Below are 19,974 nucleotides of genomic sequence, written 5' to 3'. Positions count from 1 at the left end.
GACACCCACTGATTTCTATGTGGCTTTACTTTTTAGACCAAAAAAAAATTAAATTAAAAAGATGTTCCCTCAAGTAACTTACCCAGAAAAAAAAAAGTTTTTCTTCTGGTTTCCTCATGGACGCTAGGAATGCAGTAGGTCTGCAGACTACCACCCCTTTACCTCCTTGGCAGGCTACCCAAATGCCTCTCCAAAAGGTGAAAACAGGTTAAAAACACAGAAATCTGTCCTTGCGGAGTTTTCAGACGAATTTCTACCTGCTATGTCTTTTTGTCACCAAAAGGGCATGTAATTTTCAGCATGTCAGTACTTTTATCTATGGCAATGTCCTTACATTTTCAAACTTCAGACAAACTTAGTAACAATTTGTTTTCCATTAAAAAATGAAAATTGACAGTTTGTCTATAAAGCACTACGCATGCCAACAATTAACAACCATTATTGTCATGAATCAAAAAAATAATATTTTCAAACATTTTGGTAGGACTGCTTTTAGAACACCAAACAATTAACTTTTTATTGCTATTCTGATCTAATCCTCCAACCGAACTCCAAAGGAAGTACACACATCTGGTATGCAAATAACTGTGATATTTCTTATAGAATAACAAACACACCATCCTGCTGTTTTCTTCTCGTTTTAAAGAGCAAGGTCTTATTAAGTGGCAGATTATTAATTCCTTACTTCCTTTAGTGAGCAGTACAACTGCTCACATGAGCAACTGCTCACCAGTCTAAGGAAAGGGTTCACAGTCTGGCCCAAAACTGTAAATTACCCCATAGTATCATTCTTACCTGTGCAGGAGAAGGTGATGATTTTGATCGTTCTCGACCTCTGCTGGCTGCAGAAGCCCCCGGCTGAAGATTTTCAGCTGAAGCACATTTGCTGTTGCAGTTTCCATCTATTTCCCTGACAGGAGACTTGGATTCTGCATATATTGTCTCAACAGCAGAAGAACTGGTACTGTCTTTACCAGGCCAGATCCCTGGGGAAATTAAAGCAGGAGAGGGTTCTGGAATTCTTTCTGGTGTGAGAAACTGGCAGATTACCTCAATATTTTGGGTCTTTTTGCTGATATCTGGGTGAGAAGTCTTGACCTCAGAAAGCCTCTTAGCATTCAAAGGCCTCTTCTGCAAGGGGGGTTTGTGCAAGGCACTAGTAGGCCTCTGTGAAATTTTTCGTTCCATGTATTCAATAAGTGCAGTGTGCTGGATTTGCTTCAACTCCGTCTTAGAGAGATTTGAACTGGCAAGTGTGCTCCCACGGTTTTCTGGAATCTTTCTTCTGGCTGCTACTGCAACTTGTTCGTTAACTTCATCCAGCCTAACCTCTGCATATTCTTCCCTCCATGGTACACCTGGATCTTGCTGATCATCCAGTGTATTGAGCTTCTCAGGTTCCGAATAACACAGCTTCTTTTGCTCTATTGTTATCCTTTTTCTTCCTCCTACTCGAACCACTTGTGACCTCCTCATTTCTGCATCTGTGCTGCTGGCTTCCAGAGACTTAGGAGGGGGCATCAACTTGGAATCCTCATTTGCACTGGATAAGGACAAAGATCTGAGATGATCAATTGACGGTCTTTTGGAGGGTTTCTGCCTCAGCCTTACCGGCAAGCTCATCTGTAAATCCTTTCTTTTGAAAGATGTTTCTCTCAGGACTTTTCTTTGAGCAACTTTAAGTTTTTCCCTGTAATCATTCTTGAAACTTTCATCCACGGATGAAGCCGAGCTCCCCAGAATTACATCATCAGTTTCATTAACGGCATTGTTCTCTGGGCCCTGATGGTAGCATTTGTTCTGTTGAAACTGATTCATTTCCCTTTGTATCTCTATAGGCTGTGCAGACAAAGGGAGGTTGCTCTTTGGAGGTGTCTTAGGCAAAGTGCCTGTGTCCTCATGTTGCTGCATGTGATTTTTGTGACTCAGAATGTTGGTATTTTTCCCAGAAGAAAGGTAGTAAAGGAGGGGAGTTGTCTGCTTGTTTATCTTTTCACTGGCAGGATCATCCTCAGGCTGCCTTTCAAACTTCTTCTGAAATTCAAGTTGGTGTTTTCTCTGATGAACAGGATTTAGGATGTCCTCTTGTTTTGGGTTCATGCTAAGGTCAGGACTGCTATTGTTGGCTTGTGTTTCTCTTCTGAGTCCATTTAGAAATTGGGATGGGGAGCTGTCCTTTGGCCTGTAATAAAGTGTGTGGTCAGTACTATTAGAAAATTGCTGATTTCCAAAATCCAGTTCCCCGTGGTGAGTAGACTCTGGTTCTACATTATCCAAGCTGTGAAACCGTGGTGATTTCTGCATTTTTATGGGTTGATTGAGAAGTAGGTCCCAATAAACATCTTTTCTGTTTTCTTCTGTGGAGCCACAGCATTGATTCTTGTCCTCAGAGCTGTTCAGTTTCTCAGACAAATCTTCACTTGCAAGAAGATTGTCCATGTATTTTAAGCCTTCACTGCTCTCCAACACATCCTGATACCCACGTAAATACTCTTCTCTCCAGCACGGGCACGGAACGCAGGGAAACTGTCCCTCTTGTTCGCTGGATTCTGAGACTCTGCTTTGTATATCTGCTTCTCTAAAGGGTGGTCTATGTACACCACAGGCATAAAGATACTGTTTGCTCTCATGTGTATCATTAACAGCATTGACGTTGGTATGCAGTGGAAGAGAGGACTTAGAGTTCATCTCCTCAGGAATTTTATGAGCTCGGACAGAATTCTGAGAGCAGAAAAGATTTGGCAACTTAGCCAAAGAATCAGACCTCAAATATTCTTGAAAAGTAACAGATGAGGGTCGGATGAAAACATGAGGCTTGTTCTTCTTTGTGCCATCTTGGGGTGGTTCCCTCTCTTCACTGTTCTCTGTCATTAGCCCTTCCTTCTTAGACCTGGATCTCCAGGTTGTTGCTGAGTCAGAAGGGAGAAGCACATTGCTGATGTTCTCAGCACATGTCGCTAGTTGCACACTATACTCATAGTGATTAGATTTCCCTCTTGTATTTTCAAAACTTCTGGTAGCTCTACAGCTATGAAGTCGTGCTGGTGGGGATGGAGGATGAGGCGGTAAAGCCAGAGGTGATGGTGGCTGATATAAAGTCCCATGTGTAGGAGTGCTTCTGTATTGTCCGTTGTGCCCAGCACTGTCAGATTTCTGACGACTACTGAGCTCCAGTGATTTGTATTGATGTGTGGCTTTAGGATCAGAGTTTACTGCACTGGGATTATAAATACCTCTCACATATTCTGAGTCCATATATGGCAATTGCTCTAAGGGCAGGCAATAGTTTTCATTAGAATATGGTAGAGAATGATATTCTGGAACATTTGAGCCACCAGAGAAAGAGCTGTAAGCCGAGTCTAAGAGGTGGTCTATGCTGCTAAGGGACTTAAGTGGTGAGAGCCGGTTACCATAATCAGGTGAGGACACCGGCTCCAACAGTTCTGAAATTCTTCCAGCTTGCTTGAGGCTCCATCTTTCTATCTCATTCCCACAGGAAGCCATAGCTACTAACAACCACAGTCTCCAGGAACAGATGAAGTCTCCCTGCTTACTTGTGACTCAGCGCATTTCATTGTGTTTAGCACATTTCATGTGTCGGTAGATGATCCTGGAGAGAAAAAAAACAAACATCTGAAACAAAGCCACAGAGAGTGATTACAGCTTCTGACAGAACCATCACTAGGCATTTTAGCACCCAAGACAAGCAGGCACATTTGCACCCCCTATGGTTTTTATCCCTTCATTTCCCTGCCCCATATTTCCATTCCCGCAGCATCTGTCCCACTCACTCCCCCTGGTTATAGCCCTGACTTCACAGACTTTGGGCAAGTCCACACTAGATATTATAATCAATTGTAGATACGCAACTGTAGCTATAACAATTCCATAGTTAAAATTGACTTATCTACAATGGACTTACCTGGCAGTCCTCACAGAGAGTGGTCGATGGGAGAAACTCTCCTGTCGACCTCCCTTACTCTTCATGATATTGAGGAATACAGGGGTCAACTGCCAACCCCAGATAATTCAATTTCATGTGTCCCTACTAGGCATGTGGAATCGAACCCCAGAAGATCAACCCTGTGAAGACATACCCTATGTACTAGTACACCTAAATTGGTGTAAACCGCTGCAACCCCACTGAACCCAAAGCCAGTGGGGCTGTGCCGATCTACATGAGTTGAGACTTTGGCATTATACCTACATAATTTTAATCAATGGGACATGTGTGTAAAATTTTACGTTTACCATATTTCAACCTGCTCGCTTTCTTATGTACGTCAGACAACATCTGACCCCTAATAAGGGGGAAAATCCTGGGATTCTGTTCTTTGCGTCATTATGGCAGCAATATCTGGCATACGCCTCACGTAGTACTGCAGCAGTACTTCATTAGTCATTGTGAAAAAAAGGAGTCCAGTGATTTAAGCACAGGAGTGGGAGCCAAAAACTCTCAAGTTCTAAGTCTAATAGCTTAACTTTTAAAAATAAATGCTAATGTCTGTAAAGTCCAACTGAAACATGAAACGTAAGTACATTCATCCCTCATTTAATAAGTACTGTACTAACGAGTACTCGCTAAAACTAGGAACATATATACCTACCTTTATTCATTATATGAGTGAACTTCCCCCACTTATATGAGCAGGGTCCCTGGCCAGGGGCAGGGAGACCTGCAGCCCTGCACCTGGAGCGGAGCCAGCTGCGGAGTCCCAGGTGGGGGGCAAGGAGACCCACAGCTCTGCAGCTGGAGCCTTCTACCTCCCTTCCCTCAGACATGCAGCTGTCTGCCAGCCCTGAGGCTGGGGGAAGAGATGGAGAAGGCTCTTAGCCTGGTTCCCTCCCCTGCAATGGCAGGAACGTGAAACTGACCAGGTGATCAGTTTCCCAGCCCCGCCAGCCATGGGGAGACTGGAACCAGCCTGCCCCGGTTCCCAGTTCCTGTCACTCTGGAAGCCAGGAAACTGACCAGCTCTGGTGGCTCCTGGCTCCCCTCTCCTTGCAGGAAAATTCGAGTTATGCAAGGGTTGCAAGAACAATCCCTGGATAACTCCAGGATTTACTGTATTAGTCCCACACCCACCCGCCCCACAGACCTCACCCTCAGCCAGGTATTAAACCCCCTGCCCCAAGGTCCCAAACTGTCCCCAGCTTTCAACCCCCCCCAGCAGCCTCAAACCACCCCCAGCCTTACAATCCTCACTGCAGCCTCAAACTTCCATCAGTCTTAGATCCCGCCCCCCACTGCATCCCTCAGCAGTCCCAGTCTTAGACAAACCTCCTCCTCCTGCAGCCTCTTCACCAGGGCTGCTAGGCTGGGTGGCTCCCCTAGCCCTCCTACTCCCAGCAATTAACTCAACTGTTAAGGTTTCAGCCCCTAGGCCTGAGGTAATTGCTATGCCTAGTGACAGAGACAGCTGCCATCTCCAGCAGCTCTCTCTGTTGCTAGAAACCTGCCTGAGGCAGCAGTGTTAAGAAACTGCAAATGGCTTCTTTAACAGCCACATGCAGCACAGAACTGCCCAGCTGGCAACCTTTAACCAATCTGACAGGACCTATGTTTGGGTCCCAAGCCATAGTTTGGGAATCCCTGCTCTACATACATACACTACATTCTATTTCTGGTACCAAACTATTCAAATACATCAGAAAAGTACCTAAAGTCAACTGGTTTATGTCAAGTTACAAGCACTTGGAATGAATTGGAGACTTTTACATGTATTTTAATGGGAATTTAGTGTTGCTCTTATGAATGTTCGCCTACGAGCAGAAATTTGGGAACGAATTGCACTCATATAGCGAGGGATGAGTGTATTTAAACAGGATGTACAGAAACAAAACACATTACTTTTGATTCAAAACATCACTTTTGTGCTCCAACTCCTCTTGAATTCCACTGCGCAGGATGACATTTTAAAAAATAAAAAAAAAGAGTGCTCCCATAGAGATGACTACAAGATTTCAATCCATTTTTTAGCATTTCATCCATGAATGGTGCCAATACACAAACAGTAAGACTGCCCTGGTTCATGCTAACTTCCGACAACTTTATGATGTGTGGAAGAAATGAAAACATACAGAGGTTAGTCCATGCCACCAGCGATGATGAAAGACTTTTCTGGGCCTTGGGGAGGGCTGGCTCTCGGCCTCCTGGAGGAGGTAGGTGTCTTGAGCAGAAGTGGCAGGGCTGGGGTAAGCCTTCTCCCAGCCAAACATTACCATTCAGCATCACAAGGCCCACAAGGTGATTGAAAGAGTCCTGGTTCTTGGCTGCTGCAGTTGCTGAGGTAACGGTGGCAGCAGGAGGGAGCCTAAGGCCTGTTTAAATCATGTAGTCCCAGGAACAGCTGCTTCCTTCACTCCTTCCCCGCCATCAGTGGCCCTGCACCTTAGACCTCTGGAGCTTAGTTCAGGGGCTAAAAGTCAGCTGGCCATCAGCTAAGGCTGTATACAGGATACTCCTTCTTTCTCAAAGTGGTCTAAAAGCCAGTACACGGGGCAGTGAACTATACCCATTAGATGTGTGGGTTACACGTGCCACACTGAATACAGCAATTGTTACAACAGCACAAGTCATCTAGTCAACCCTTTAGGCCAGAAAGGGAGGAATATCTTATTCATCTGAAAACAGAAGAATTAGGGGGGCAAAATGTAATTACTTGAGCTTGAATTCTGGCAGGACACTAGGTTTATCACCCCAACTATCACAAAAAATGCCTGGAGGTCTTTTGGATAAAGCAGAGATCCAGACCCTTTCCCAATGAAGACTGCACCTGCAACTAGATGTTCCCCCAACACTTGAGAAAAGAACCAGGCCCAAACTACATCCTAAATCCTTTTCTTTTTGCCCAGCTATGCTGCTTAGTCTTACACACTATCTATTAGGAACTGGTTTTCAGATTGGTGACAAACAGGTAGCCATGTTCGTCTGTATTCTATCAAAACAAACCAGCAGTCATGTAGCACTTTAAAGACTAACAAAATGATTTATTAGTTGATGAGCTCTTGTAGGACAGACCTGCTTCTTCAGATCACTATCTATTAGGAACTGGATTTCAGACTGGTAAAATAGAATTGTTTTACAGGCAGGAATCATGATCAATCATCTTTACCAGCATAACTGTCGGTCTTCTTTTTAAGGAAGTATAACCAAGCTTGGCCAGGATACTAGCACCAATCAAAGGAATGTCTTGTGTCTTTACATAAGGATTTACAGTACATCTGGCTTGTGCATTTCAAACCCTATTCGCTGTGTTAATATTAAGTTACATTAGCCACGGCTATATAAATAAAAGGAAATGAATGCAGGGTTGAATAGGTTTCTGTCATATTTCTAGATGTAAGTATTAATATTTAATAGAACCAGAAATTGCTGACACTCTTAATACTGAAAAGTCACCAAAACTCAGCAATATTCGGATACTCTGAGAAATGAAGAGTGTAATATTTTTGCACAGATCATGCCTGTTATTTCTGTTTCTCAGGGCTGGTCTTCATTTAGAACAGTTACTAGAAGGAGCCTAGTGTTGCAGTGGGAACTCCATGACAGGCTCAAGCTCATTTTAGCACCACTCACCAACTGCTAACCCATTTACTCTGTGGGTATGTCTGCCCTTGGCACTGAAGATGTAGATTCCAGCTCCAGGAGACACACCCACACTAGTTCTGGTAGCACCCTAAAAGGGTGTAGCTGTGGTGGTGTGGGCTAGCCGCCCTGAGTACTTACCCATCCCAGATGCTAGGCACGGACACAGGCAGCCAGTCCATCCTGCTACACCTGCCCCCAGCTAGACTCTGTTTTTAGCATGCTAGCTCCATCAGAGATAGAGCCAGTATGTCTCTGTGAGCTGGAACCACCTTTGCAGCTAAGAGGGTGGACATAGCCTGGCCAAGATGCAGGGGGTTGTTCTGGATAAACCAGTGACACAAGTAAACAAAAGTTCTTACCGCAATGGGAGGGGAGGACACACCAGCTAAAGGGAAGGGGGCATGTGACTGTCCCCACCTGGAGTCCAGGACCCTCATGCTCTTTCCCTCCTCTTCCCTCCCCTCCCCATCCTACATGACCTGGGGAAGGAGCAGCTTTGCAACAGGGGGAGGAGCTACTGGGAGATCTGCCTCTTTTCCCCTGCCCCTCCCAGAGGGGAAAGGAGCAGAACTCACAGCCCTGCCCCTCCAGGGAGCTACTGCAGCCGTGTACAGAGCTGGGGTGGGTGGGGTTGCAGGGAGTTCTGCACCCTTCCCTGCTGCAGGGACTGTGGTGAAAGGAACTGAACTGTCAGACCTGTCCCTCCAGCTCTATACACAGAGAAAGAGCTCCATGGAGAAGCAGGCAGCGGGGCTAGGAGTTCTGCTCCTTTTCTGGGGATGGGGCCTGGAAGGAGCAGAGGGAAAAGGTGATGAATGCCCACAGCTTTGCCAGCTGCCATAGTGCTCCTAGTCACGCTCCCCAGGCCACAAGCTGTACATTGAGACGCAGCAGCTAGTGGAGGGTTTGGGGATAGCCGGCCGGGAGTCTTTTTGGTACATCACAAACATAACTTGCCAGCACAGCATATGGTACCATCCCGGTCCACTTGCACCGCTGCTCTAAACCATCCCAAACAGAAGATTATCCCGCCTCATTCTGAAAACCTCCAGTGAAGAAGCTTCCACAACTTGCAGAGGCAGACGTTCCATTGTCCTACTGGTCTCACAGCTCCGAGGATTTCTTTGTTTCTTGTCCTGTTCTCTTGTGGCAGAGAGAACAGCCTTCTCTATCTTTGTAACGGCAGCAGGCTTTCAAGTGTTTGCAAACTGATGCTAGGTCCCTCCACCCTTAGCCTCCTTTGTTGTCCCTACATAATTTCCACTGATGCAACCAAAAGGAAGATGCAAAACTGATAGCTATTCATGGTACCTCTTACAAAGTCAAACTCTACACTAGCAGCAATACAGTACTTCAGTGCCAGAACTCGGTATGATTTTACATTCAGAATAAATACAACTAGAAGGAACTAGAACTAGATTATTTTTCAGGGACTAATCCTACCATATCAAGCCTGGCTCCCCAAGGCCAGTAGTTTCAATCCAGCACAGGTCATTCATGAGTCAACTTTTGCATGCTAGTGTCTACCACCAAAATAAATAAATAAATTAATTAAATAAAATTACCATCAAAATAGGTGGTTAATTAACAACCTAGTTGCTAAGCTCAGTAGCACCATCCACTGAGCAGTGTGTCAGGTCTGGCCAGGCTCCCCTCTTCCCCACATAGCCACCAATCACATTGCTCTTAGGGGAATTACACCTCTGGTTTCTCCTAGTGTTTCAAACTTCTCTTGTTCTCAGCAGATTGCAGCACTGTTCCCTCCTTTGGCCTGTCTGACATATTACTGGTGTGCCATCCCTGCCTGTTACCACAGAATCCTCCTAGGCTAGAGGACTTTGTTGCTGGATGACCTCTACTCTGCTAAACCCATTCTCCTGGTTGGCACCCAGACTTGACCTATTGCATTTCAGTGGTATGGCAGGCACATAATTCAACAGCCCTCTTTGCCATCCACCTTTGGAACTTCAGTCCACCATGGAAGCAAAAAGACACCAGAGAAAGCGAAGTGCGGCGTATGCAGAGTGCAGTTCGCAGCTTGGCAAAGATACATACAGAGAGTTCATAACCTCACACAGAATTCATAAGTTGTACAGATGGTTCTCCCAAACCCTCACTGTGAGCCATGAAGTCTGAACTGTTCACATATGCAGTGGCAATCTCCCTAGGATTTGGTAAGATGCACCAAGCTGCTGCCACTGCCCGTACCTTATCTCTTCTGAGGCTTAACAGAGGACCCTGGCCAATTTAGCATTTTCACCTACATTAATTTCATTCTCTGTAAATAACTATAGCTACCAGCCCACTGCATTATGTGCTGGCTTTGCTCACAGTCTTGGATTACAGGTTGAGGAAATAATTTCTAATGCAGTTACATCACACAAACAAAGGCCAGCATTATGTCCAAGAGGAAACACGTAAGCTCTCCACAAAGTGTCACTGAGAAGCAATTATGAGTTCATGCCTTGTTTGATGAATGTAATAAAAGCTGCTAGCTGTATCGGTTAAGCTTCCATGCCACTTATCTTCTAGCTCAGAACAATGCATCCTGCAGAATCTCTTTCAACTGACAGCAGAGAGACCACCAAAATGAAATGCTAGAGACTAAACCCATCTTAACAATAAATTGTGCTGTCAGTAGCAAGATATGCATCATAAAGACAGGCAAATACTTTCAGCACCGAGAGGCTAAGAACTCCCTTACCCACTCCTCAATGCAATGGGAAAAGGAGCAGTATCTGTTACATACACTTAGGTCCATTCCATTTATTATAACTCTGCCAATTTTTTTTAAAGATAACAGACTTATAGGACCAGAAATGAAGAATTTGACATTTACATAACCCTCTATTATTACTTATGATGAATGGGGATCATCTATAACGAGCAACATCTCCACAGGCAATTCACTGAAGCAGATAAAGCAAGCCGACTAAAGACATTTGGACCTCTTAAACTCAACACAATATTCACACCAGCGAACTCACCTCAGCACAGAACCTCTGGGATACGTTTGCAGAAGGTAGTAAATCTTAGCAGAGTCAGGGAGGACTGATCCAGGGACCGAGTTCAGTGCTCCCCTTTTAAAACTGCACTTCAACTCAATGATCATAGTGCTTTTAGTTAGTTACCAAAACAAAAGGAGACATGATTGTTTGAAACCTGCCATGCCATGCTCCTGAATTCTGACCCACTTTCCAATGAGATTCAAATTGCATCGAAATCCAAAGTTGTAACTTTTTTTTCAAAAAAGGGAAGCACTCATCAGAATTGTAATCTACGATCTCCAATGATGCACATTTACAGGGGGCAGAGGGAGAAAGATTTCACTGGTGATGCTGGTGTTTGAACAAAAAGCCTCACATTCCTGGCTTGTTTCAAAGACAGTCCTGGTATCATTCATTTTGAGCTCAGGAAGGAGGTGGAGAGCAGCCAAGCCGAGGGGCAGCTACAAGTTAATTTATAAAAGGAACTTGGACTTGCCAAGCAAAGTAAACAAATGAACTAGCTTCTGGGACAGCTAAAGCAGAGCAGCAGCACAAAGTGGAAATTTGTGCTGGGTTCTTTAAGGGATAAAATTGTCTTCATGCAAAATAATGTAAATGAAAAATGGAATTAACTGACTTATTTCAAAGTCTGAAAGACTTGTGTGTAGAGACAAACCAAACAGACACAGAAGTTTGAGTCTGGTCCTGAATAAAGGGGTCACCATGTGAAAATGCCAAGTCTAATTGGTTCACTAATGGCAAGATTCCCATTGACTTCAAGGGGATACACCTCGGCACACATTTAAGAAGTGCAGGAAGATAAAAACACTGGAAATCTGGCAAAGAGCAGATTCCTGGAGCTTCTGAAGCTGCAATAGAAAGAAAAAAAGAGAAGAACAAAGAAAATTTTGCTTGGAAGTAGGGGAAGTAACAGCACAAACAGAATAAGGACATCAAATTACAGCTTAATGCATTTACCTTCATACCAATGTTATATGCACTGGCTGCATTTATTATTTAGCAGATTAAGAAACTTTCACATGGTGCTGGCAAAGTACATAAGAGAAGCATGATTTGTAAAGGGCACAACTGTGCTGCCCTCCAACTACCCTGTGTAGACTCTGCTGGGATATTCTGAAAGATACCTGGTTGGTGTTGATATCGTTCTGTTTGAAACGACATTGGCTGCTGGACTGTGAATAGCCTAGAAGAATTTGATAAAAATTCTTAGGGTGGTGAAGAGGCCAAAGGGTAGGACATGATGCTGGCATCGGTCCATGCTGACTATAAAATAGAGGAAGCATCTGTGAGATGGGTGCCTAGCTGCATGAACATAAATGTCCTGCAGGGCAAGACAGACAAAGCATTCTGCTGGATCTAGGGGGGAAGTTGATACAAGGGAGGAATCTCTCTCAACAAACCTCAGCAAAGATAACTCAGGTTTTTCCAGGATCCAAAGGTCTTTGTGGGGAAAGGGTGATGATACCTGAATGATATTGGGAAGCCTGGATACTACGGAGGGGCAGTCCATCATTGCACTCTCCCCCATGGTCTGAAGAATATGGTAGTGAAGACAATTTGGTACTGATGACAAGTTGGCTTCATTCATACAAAAGTCCTCGTGCTTCAGAGACACTGAGTCCAGTGCCAATGTTGATTTCAATCCAGATTGTTTACCAGATGGTTTCTTACACCCTGGCATGATCTTTTCTGCTGGAGCTGGGATCTCAGAACCAGAGGAAATCAAAGCCTCAGAAGTGCCCATTCCCTGACTCAAGGTCTCCCTAAATCCAACCTAGGAGGGCGGCTATCCCCTTCTCTTGGATTCTCATTCTAGAGTATAGGAGCTCATCTTTACTGACGGTCTGTACGACTCTGAAGGCTCCTCACCTCCACTCCAGATCTCTGCTTACCACAGCACGAAGGGTCATCAGGTCTCTCTGAGCATCTGAGGCCAAATGTACCAGAAGGAGACTCACACCACATTCTCAAAAGACACTTCATCAACAGTCAGGAGCCCCAACAGCCGTCGTGAGCCTGGGAGCAAGGTAGAAGGGGGCAGGATCAAGGGCGAAAGGGTCAGGGTTTATGTCACTCAGCCCTATCCACTGCCACTCCCTCAGAGCTGCACATAGAACAGTGGCACAGCACTTTGTGGCGTTTCAAAGAAGCCTGGGCCCATTTTCCCCCCTATTGGTGGGCTTGTCAACAATAGTTTTAATTTCTGCCCACCCCTATGTTTCTGAAACCTGCTTTTGTAAGTGAATCTCTCCAAGGCAAAAGAGGAAGTTTGAATACCTGAGGGAAAAAGCCCTATAGCAGGTCTAACAGGGCTTGGAACTGGGGTCTTGGGCAGAACCTGTTAAGAGAGGCTGCAGATTCAGGCCCAAGATAGAACATAGGACCACAGTAGGCAAAATGAAGAAAGAAAGGTGAGGAGAGCACAAAATTATGCCAAATAACCCCCACCCCACCAAATACGCAAAAATAAAATAAAATAAAGCAAACGAAATTACTAAGAAAACATACAGACCAATGGCAGAAAAGGCAGCAAGCTGCATGGCTGGCTATAATGGACACCACAACAAGCTGCCTCAAGCTGTGGGCAGTTGAGAAGCAATCAACCTGCCCCGAGAGCCACTTGTGCTGAAGAGCACAGGTGCACAGGACACAAGCGTAGACTCACGGATGGTTCTGATGAAAATCTCCAATCAAGAGTGAACGAGCGTGCCACACCTTGAAACAGAACACTCATCGGGTCAATAACTAGAAGAATTATAATGGGACTTCTGGTTTAGTCAGTTATACCAGTTATTTACACTAGAGAAATTTACAGGTGAGAATACTTGGCTTAAACAAAACAAATCAGCACTGAGTGGGCCCATGCACATCCATGTTGTTTGTCTGTTTACAACCTCACCTTGTCATTTCACATCTTTGAAGAGGCAAGAAATTGAGAAGAGGACCTGGAATGATGACATAGCGTCCAAACACCTCCTCCAACACATGGATGTTATGGTAAATGAGACACCTGTTACATGTGCGGACTTCTCCCCCTAAATCCTAAAATCAGAGACTTCAATCTGAATGTGTTGCAAAAAATTATGTGGAGCTAAAAAACAAACAAACAAACAAAAAAAAACCCTGCATAGAAAAGAAGGAACCCCATTCGAAATGCAACTGACAATAAAAAGGGTGCTATTGTCCTAAGTTGCTGAGTGATTAAGGAGCCACGTGAAATGCTGCCCCTGGGTCTTAGACATTATACTACACAGCTCTGAAACAATGTACACATTCCAGGCAAGCAGCCTGTATTGTCATTATAACCCTCTGTCAAGGAGAAAAAAAAAACATACATCAAAATAAGAAGCACAAGAAAAACAACAACTGGAATCTAGTGCATTAGCACTGTATCATTCAAATAAATCTAAGGAAAAATTACAGTCACTAACCATCCTAGATCCAAATTTGAAATGGGAAATGAAAGCAACTGGACTTCCATAGAGTTATTATTTACTGTACACATGAAAAAATTGCCCAGGAACCTCAAATGAGAATGTGGCTCCCTTTGTGAGGGGACCGTTGGTCACTGCCCTGAGAGTTTATCATTGGAAATGAGATAGAGCCCCACAGGGGAAGTGGCTTGCTCAAATGTCACAGTGGCAAGGCTAAAGTAGATCCCAGATTGCCTTGTCTCAAGTAAGTGCTCTAACTACTAGACTGTACCGCTTTGGAATTGTCAATACAGTTCTTAGCACAATGAGGTCTTGATCCTTGTTTAGAGTTCGTAGGTGTAATAGTAATAAAAATAACAGTAGGGCAATGCAGGGAAGCTTACATGGCTTTTCTACAGACGGCAACTCTGCTCAGATCAGATACGGCTAGTAAGGCCACCAAGCCATGTACCCTGTCTGCATTCGAATTCCCACTGCCACTACCACTAGTGACACTGTAAAGAGAGATTTCTTCAAAAACCCTACTGAGTGTACTTGTGCAAGTGATTCTTTTGTGTGTAAAGGTTGCAGGCTTACGCTCCAGCTGTAAGGCATAACAGTTAATCATGGAATTCTCTACTGCTGTTAAAATATGAGCAGCCCAGTTAATTGGTCATCAAAATATTTTAAATTCCTGGTACATATCTCTGTGCAGAAAGAAAATGGCTACCCTAAGCAGCAACCAGTTAACAAAGGCAAGTCCTACTCTTTCCTTAAGGACAAGTTTTCTTCCTCCCTTTAACTCGTTTTTGTTTGGGGTGACCTTGTCCAGATTATGTTGCTGCTATTAATTGATCTATTAACTTTCTTGGCATTCTGTCCAACACTTGTCTAGACCAGACCTCAGGCCTGTCTGGTTTGTTTTATTTATTTATTTTATTTTCTCTGTAAATTCTCTGCACAGTCCAGGAAGGACAGATCCCTTTGCACTAAGCAAAACATGCAGTGCTGCTGGTTTAGTTACATTTTAATTCACAGGCACAATCTTTTTATCAGTGCAGCCTGAAACCAAAGTAACACTAAATATGAACCCTTGGGGCAGCTGTTCCCCGAGGCTGAGTGATTCATATCTATGAATAGGTTGGGTAATTGTACCACATCTATGCTCACTGTGGGACACTAACATTGGTCTTGGACACTCCTACTTTCGAACAGACTTTTCCAAAGGGAAATGTAAGGTCAGTCTGCATCAAGAGTGGGTCAGGTCTGTGTGAGAGATATCAGCTCATCTCCCATCCAAATATCAGAGGAGTTACCAGAAATACCCGTGATTCAAAGTGTATCTAGAACAAGCTCTCTGGAGAAGGGGTCTCTGGGTATTTCCCTCTTTCCCATTCTGAGAATGTCTGTCTCCATGTTTTCATCTGCTTATTTGTTCTACTTTGTACACTTTTTAAAACATTTCAGCTTATCCTTTGCCACTTCTCTCACTTCATTTCCCCCCTCTGTTCCCTTCTCCCTTATGTTGTCACTCACACTCAAACTCTAGCCCCCTTCCAAAGAGCACAGGTCCCAATGCTCCTTCAAATGAGGCTAATGTGGGTGTGCAGGTGACAAAATGAATGTTGAGGCATGATCTTTCACCTGCAGGTGAACTGATGTCTCACCCACTCAGTATTAAGTACTCCACACACAGTGTGCGCTGTCAGAAATAATTCATCTTGTATATTTTGCATCCAGCTGCATTTCAGTGAGGTCTGACTCCAGCACCATAAACAGGGGAACCATATTACTTTTAGTTCCAGGAGATTAGTAGGCATTAAACTCACACAATAAGTGCTGAAATATTGAGCCTTACTTAAGGAAGTCATTTTTTACCTCTATTGACCAGCTCCACTCTGGAGCTTGTCCTGCAGCTGTTATTCACACGACTACACCTCTTGACTCACAAACAATGGCTGCAGACAGGATCAGGCCCCAGTCTAAGCAGCGGCTTGCATGAAGCAGAATAATAATCTACACAGTATGATGCACTGGTACACATGGGCTTTTCATTCCTCTTTACCGCACATTGAGAAGTTACTCACACAGACCGTAAAGTTCTTCATCAAATGGAGTAAAAGCAATCACAGCTCAATGAAGGAAATAATTCTAGTGGGTTGAGAAAGGGAAAGCCCCCATCTCTAAGGTGACTAGGTTAATTTTTCCCTGTCCAAATATGTGCATGAGAGGTTCTTTAATCCTATTAGAATCTTTGCCAGGCTTAGTTTTAAGATGCACATTGAAAGTACAGTAGACGTGACTTACTTGGCAGTCAATGGCCTATTCCAGAGGCACTGACGCCGTAGGTACTCCAGGACTGGAGCAACCACAGAAAAAATAACGGGCACTCAGACCCACCAGTCACAGCTTATCTGCCGCACTGCCAAAAAGCTCATCACCAGCTGCGGGAGGGCGTGAGAAGCACTGAGAACAGTGAACAGGAAGGAGCCTCTGTGAGAGGGTGGGGCTGGGGCAAAAAGTGGGAGTGCAAAGACAGAATCTAATGGGTGGGGGACAGACCAGAGACAGAAAGAGGCGGAGTGAAGGTGGAACCTCGGGGCAAGGGTGGAGTGATGGGCAGAGCTTTAGGGAAGGGTGGGAGTGGAGCACCCCAAGGAAAATGAAAACAAACCCAGTGCTTCTGGCCTGCTCACCTTGTGTTGTGCCTGCAGAGATTTTACGACCCTGCTTGAGAACAGTGTTCTCAGGCCCCATTAAGTCAAAGGACTTTGCACCCTACGTGATGAATATCTTTTAACCACAGTTTTCCCCATCTAGCAATTAAATACATGCTGTTTTCAATTTCAATCTTGTATTTCATTAATTAACAAATTGCACATTTCTACCTAGTGTGTTTCACAAAGTAGGAAGTAGCAGCACTTGGAAATGAGACAGTTTGTCCCAATCAATGGGTAACCAATCCAATCCTGCAGCTATAATAAATGAGCTCTAATCCCAGATATATTTGTCCTTCTCCATCTGCACAGTCTTACTGACCATCTTGCAGGAGCCTCTCAGCACCAGGTGCTATTGGATGTCTAGTTAGCATAATGCTTCTGCCTGCTAAAGTACAGGCCTGATCCTGACAATTCACAATGCTGGGCCTTTCTGTGGACTTCAGTGGAAGGTGAAGGGCTTCAGAATTTCTTTAGAGATGCTCTGCACCTGCAGCTCCTCTGGATTCAGTGGGAGTTGCAGATGTTCAGCCTATAGTACAGATTGGCTCTCAAATGACTTTACTCTTGTCCTCCTCAAACATGCTGTTTAATAGCACAAGAGACCATATGGTCAACCTCAGGGAAAGCAATCAGGACATATGGGGGAATTATTGTAAAACTCTGAAAATGGAAATCCCAACAAATTCTGAGAGGGGCTTAGTGGCCATGATAAGGGATACCAAACAGATGGAGCCCAGTGATCCATGGGAAATCCTGCCCCTGATGTAGCTGATTTAGCATCATTCCCTGCAACATAAATACCCCTCTGCCCCACTGCCTCCACCTTGGCTCACCACTGACTCATACTGCTATTGGCTCCCCCACCACATTGTGTATTCCCACTCATTTTGAAGGCATAAACTTCCAGAAGTGGAAATGATTGATGCTCTGAGCAGCATTAATACCAGCACACTTATCCATCTGAAAGTACAAAGTTCCCTCAGAGTATCAAGAGACCATCTCGAGCAGCTGCTACTCTCAAGCCAAGAATAGCCCCTAACTCCAATAACAATTTTCATGGGCTTCCTCCTGAACAACCTCTACATTCTCAGAAAATGGGGGCAGAGAGTATGTAGTGCAGCCTTCTGCAAATTCCAGCATCGTTCTACTGGGCTTCCTGGTCCTGGTTCTCTCCACCGTGCACAGCAGAAAGATGCATACAGCCCATTAAGTATTTCCTGCAAAAATATAATTGTACGGTTTTGTCTCATTTACCAAATATGGCCTTAAGTTCAGAGAGCACAAGCTTTCCAGTATGAGAGAAACTGAACACCACAAACGCCCACAGTATAATGATTAAAGGAGCCATCACACACACAATGCAGTAACAGAGCTGCAGCTCAGGCTCGGTACAGTCAACCCTCGATTTAACGGACTAATGGGGCGGAAGGGTGTCCACTAATGCTGAAAGTTCGTTAAATCCAAATGATTTACTGTATGTTGCAGCACAGTATTCGCCACAGCACCAGGCTCCCCCCAGCCCTCCCCTCCCAAATAAATGCCAGCGACTCACCAGAGCCGCTGAAGCTGCTGGCAGGGCTGGAGGAGCTTCCAGAACCGCTGCGGCTGGAGCCACCATGTGGTCCTTGGACCAGAGGTGGGATGCGTACACACAGGCAGGTAGCACTTGTGTACACGCTCCACCCCTGGTTAGAGAAGCATGTGGCAGTTCCAGAGGCAGTGGTCTCAGCAGCTTCTCTGGCCCTGGTGGGTCCAGCAGCTGCAGCTCTGGTGAGACGCTGGAATTTATTTAGTTATTTGGGAGGGGGTCCATTATTTCCAACATCTGTTAAAATGGGGTCTGTTAAATTAAGGGCCTACTGTACATTTGTTTTATGCTGCTGTATTCATTAAAGGTAAAATGGTTTACAGTAAGCAGAACCAAAATGATCACATCTAATTCTTCCCTTTGTTTTTGTCATTAACTATGTACATTGGCTCTGAGAGAATTACATGGGAAGAGAGGCATGTGGAGGGGGTAGTTCGTAGCAATTTGACCTTGCTAATCTGATTTTCTGCCCTGACTGCTGCATTTGAAGTTAAAATTATAAACTACCATCTGCAAGCATGTGAATACTCTGTGTTGACCAAGAACAACGTATCCTGACAGTCTGCAAGTAAAGTGCATTATACTTGCAAAATCCTTCCCTGCCCCAAATGGTTTCCTATTTGAAGTAGAACTTCAGAGTAACAGACAGAATTCATTGTTCAACCAGTAAGACAAGTGTAAATCAGGTTAAAAATTAGCAAATACTAGAGAGTTAAAAAAGCTGGCCCTGTGACCTTCAACACAACCCACAAATCCAGCTCCACTTGGGACAGCCAGTCTTTGATTAACAATACTTTTATCACTTTAATTTATTAAACATTGTTCTATGGTTGAAAGGTGCTATATAGATATCAATCTTTATCCTCAAGAAAGTAGAGCATAGCAGTGGATTTGGATTCAGGACTCCTGGGTCCTATTATAGCTCTGTTCATACTATATGTACTGTCCATCTGCTGTTCTTTACTGAGCTTTAAAGTGGCAAATTTTATATTTACACCTGAATTTTTTATTACAAATTGTTCATACCTCTCTACACCAGACAAGAAAAAGTATCCTCTAAACCAATGGCCCCCAACCTTTTCAGTAACAAGGCACACTCCAATGAGACAAACAAATCCACAGCACACCCACTTTTTTCAGCTAAATCGATTGCTCATACACATTGCCCCCCACACTAGCCAGCTAAAGTTGGACACAGCGTTTAAACTGTGTCCCAACTCCAGCAGTCTCCTGCCCTGCCTTCCTCCCCCTCTTGCCACAGTAGGGAGCAGACAGCCTTGCTGCTTGAGCCCCAGCTGGCATGGGGAAATCAATTTCCCCCTACGGTGGCTCTGCAAAGAGTTGCAGTGAGGGAAAGCAGATGAAGTTTCATGGCACACTTGGCCAATTCTCATGGCATACCAGTGTGTCGCGGCACACCAGTTAAAAACCACTGCTCTAAACACGCATCCGTCACATGATGACAGATCACTGTTGGGGAAAAGAAAAGCCATGGAATGGGTAGATAAATTTGGCAGGGATTCAGAATTTAATTTTTAAGTCATTTCTCATATACAGTTGAAATAATTGCGACAGACACAGTCCGAGGCTCTGTCTATACTAGACACAGCAATTGAATGCTGATATACAATTTTAGCAATACCAATTGCATAGC

General features: G+C 44.4%; 1 protein-coding gene across 5 annotated transcripts in view; it reads right to left on the bottom strand.

Annotated features, from left to right (window-relative positions):
* The window catches only part of SHROOM1 (shroom family member 1), an 86,366-nt gene that overhangs the window by 20,251 nt on the left and 46,141 nt on the right, over window positions 1–19,974 (bottom strand). For all 5 annotated transcript variants that reach the window (XM_075009792.1, XM_075009794.1, XM_075009795.1 and 2 more), the window contains one exon: window positions 796–3,610. In XM_075009792.1, the coding sequence (XP_074865893.1) occupies window positions 796–3,504 (2,709 nt within the window). In that variant the 5' untranslated portion in view covers window positions 3,505–3,610. The remainder of the gene's footprint in view (window positions 1–795; window positions 3,611–19,974) is intronic.

This window comes from Carettochelys insculpta, chromosome 15, assembly GCF_033958435.1.
Source record: "Carettochelys insculpta isolate YL-2023 chromosome 15, ASM3395843v1, whole genome shotgun sequence".
Taxonomy (NCBI): Eukaryota; Metazoa; Chordata; order Testudines; family Carettochelyidae; genus Carettochelys; species Carettochelys insculpta.
Note: the sequence above shows the minus strand (reverse complement) of the source record. Positions and strands in the feature narration are given on the sequence as shown.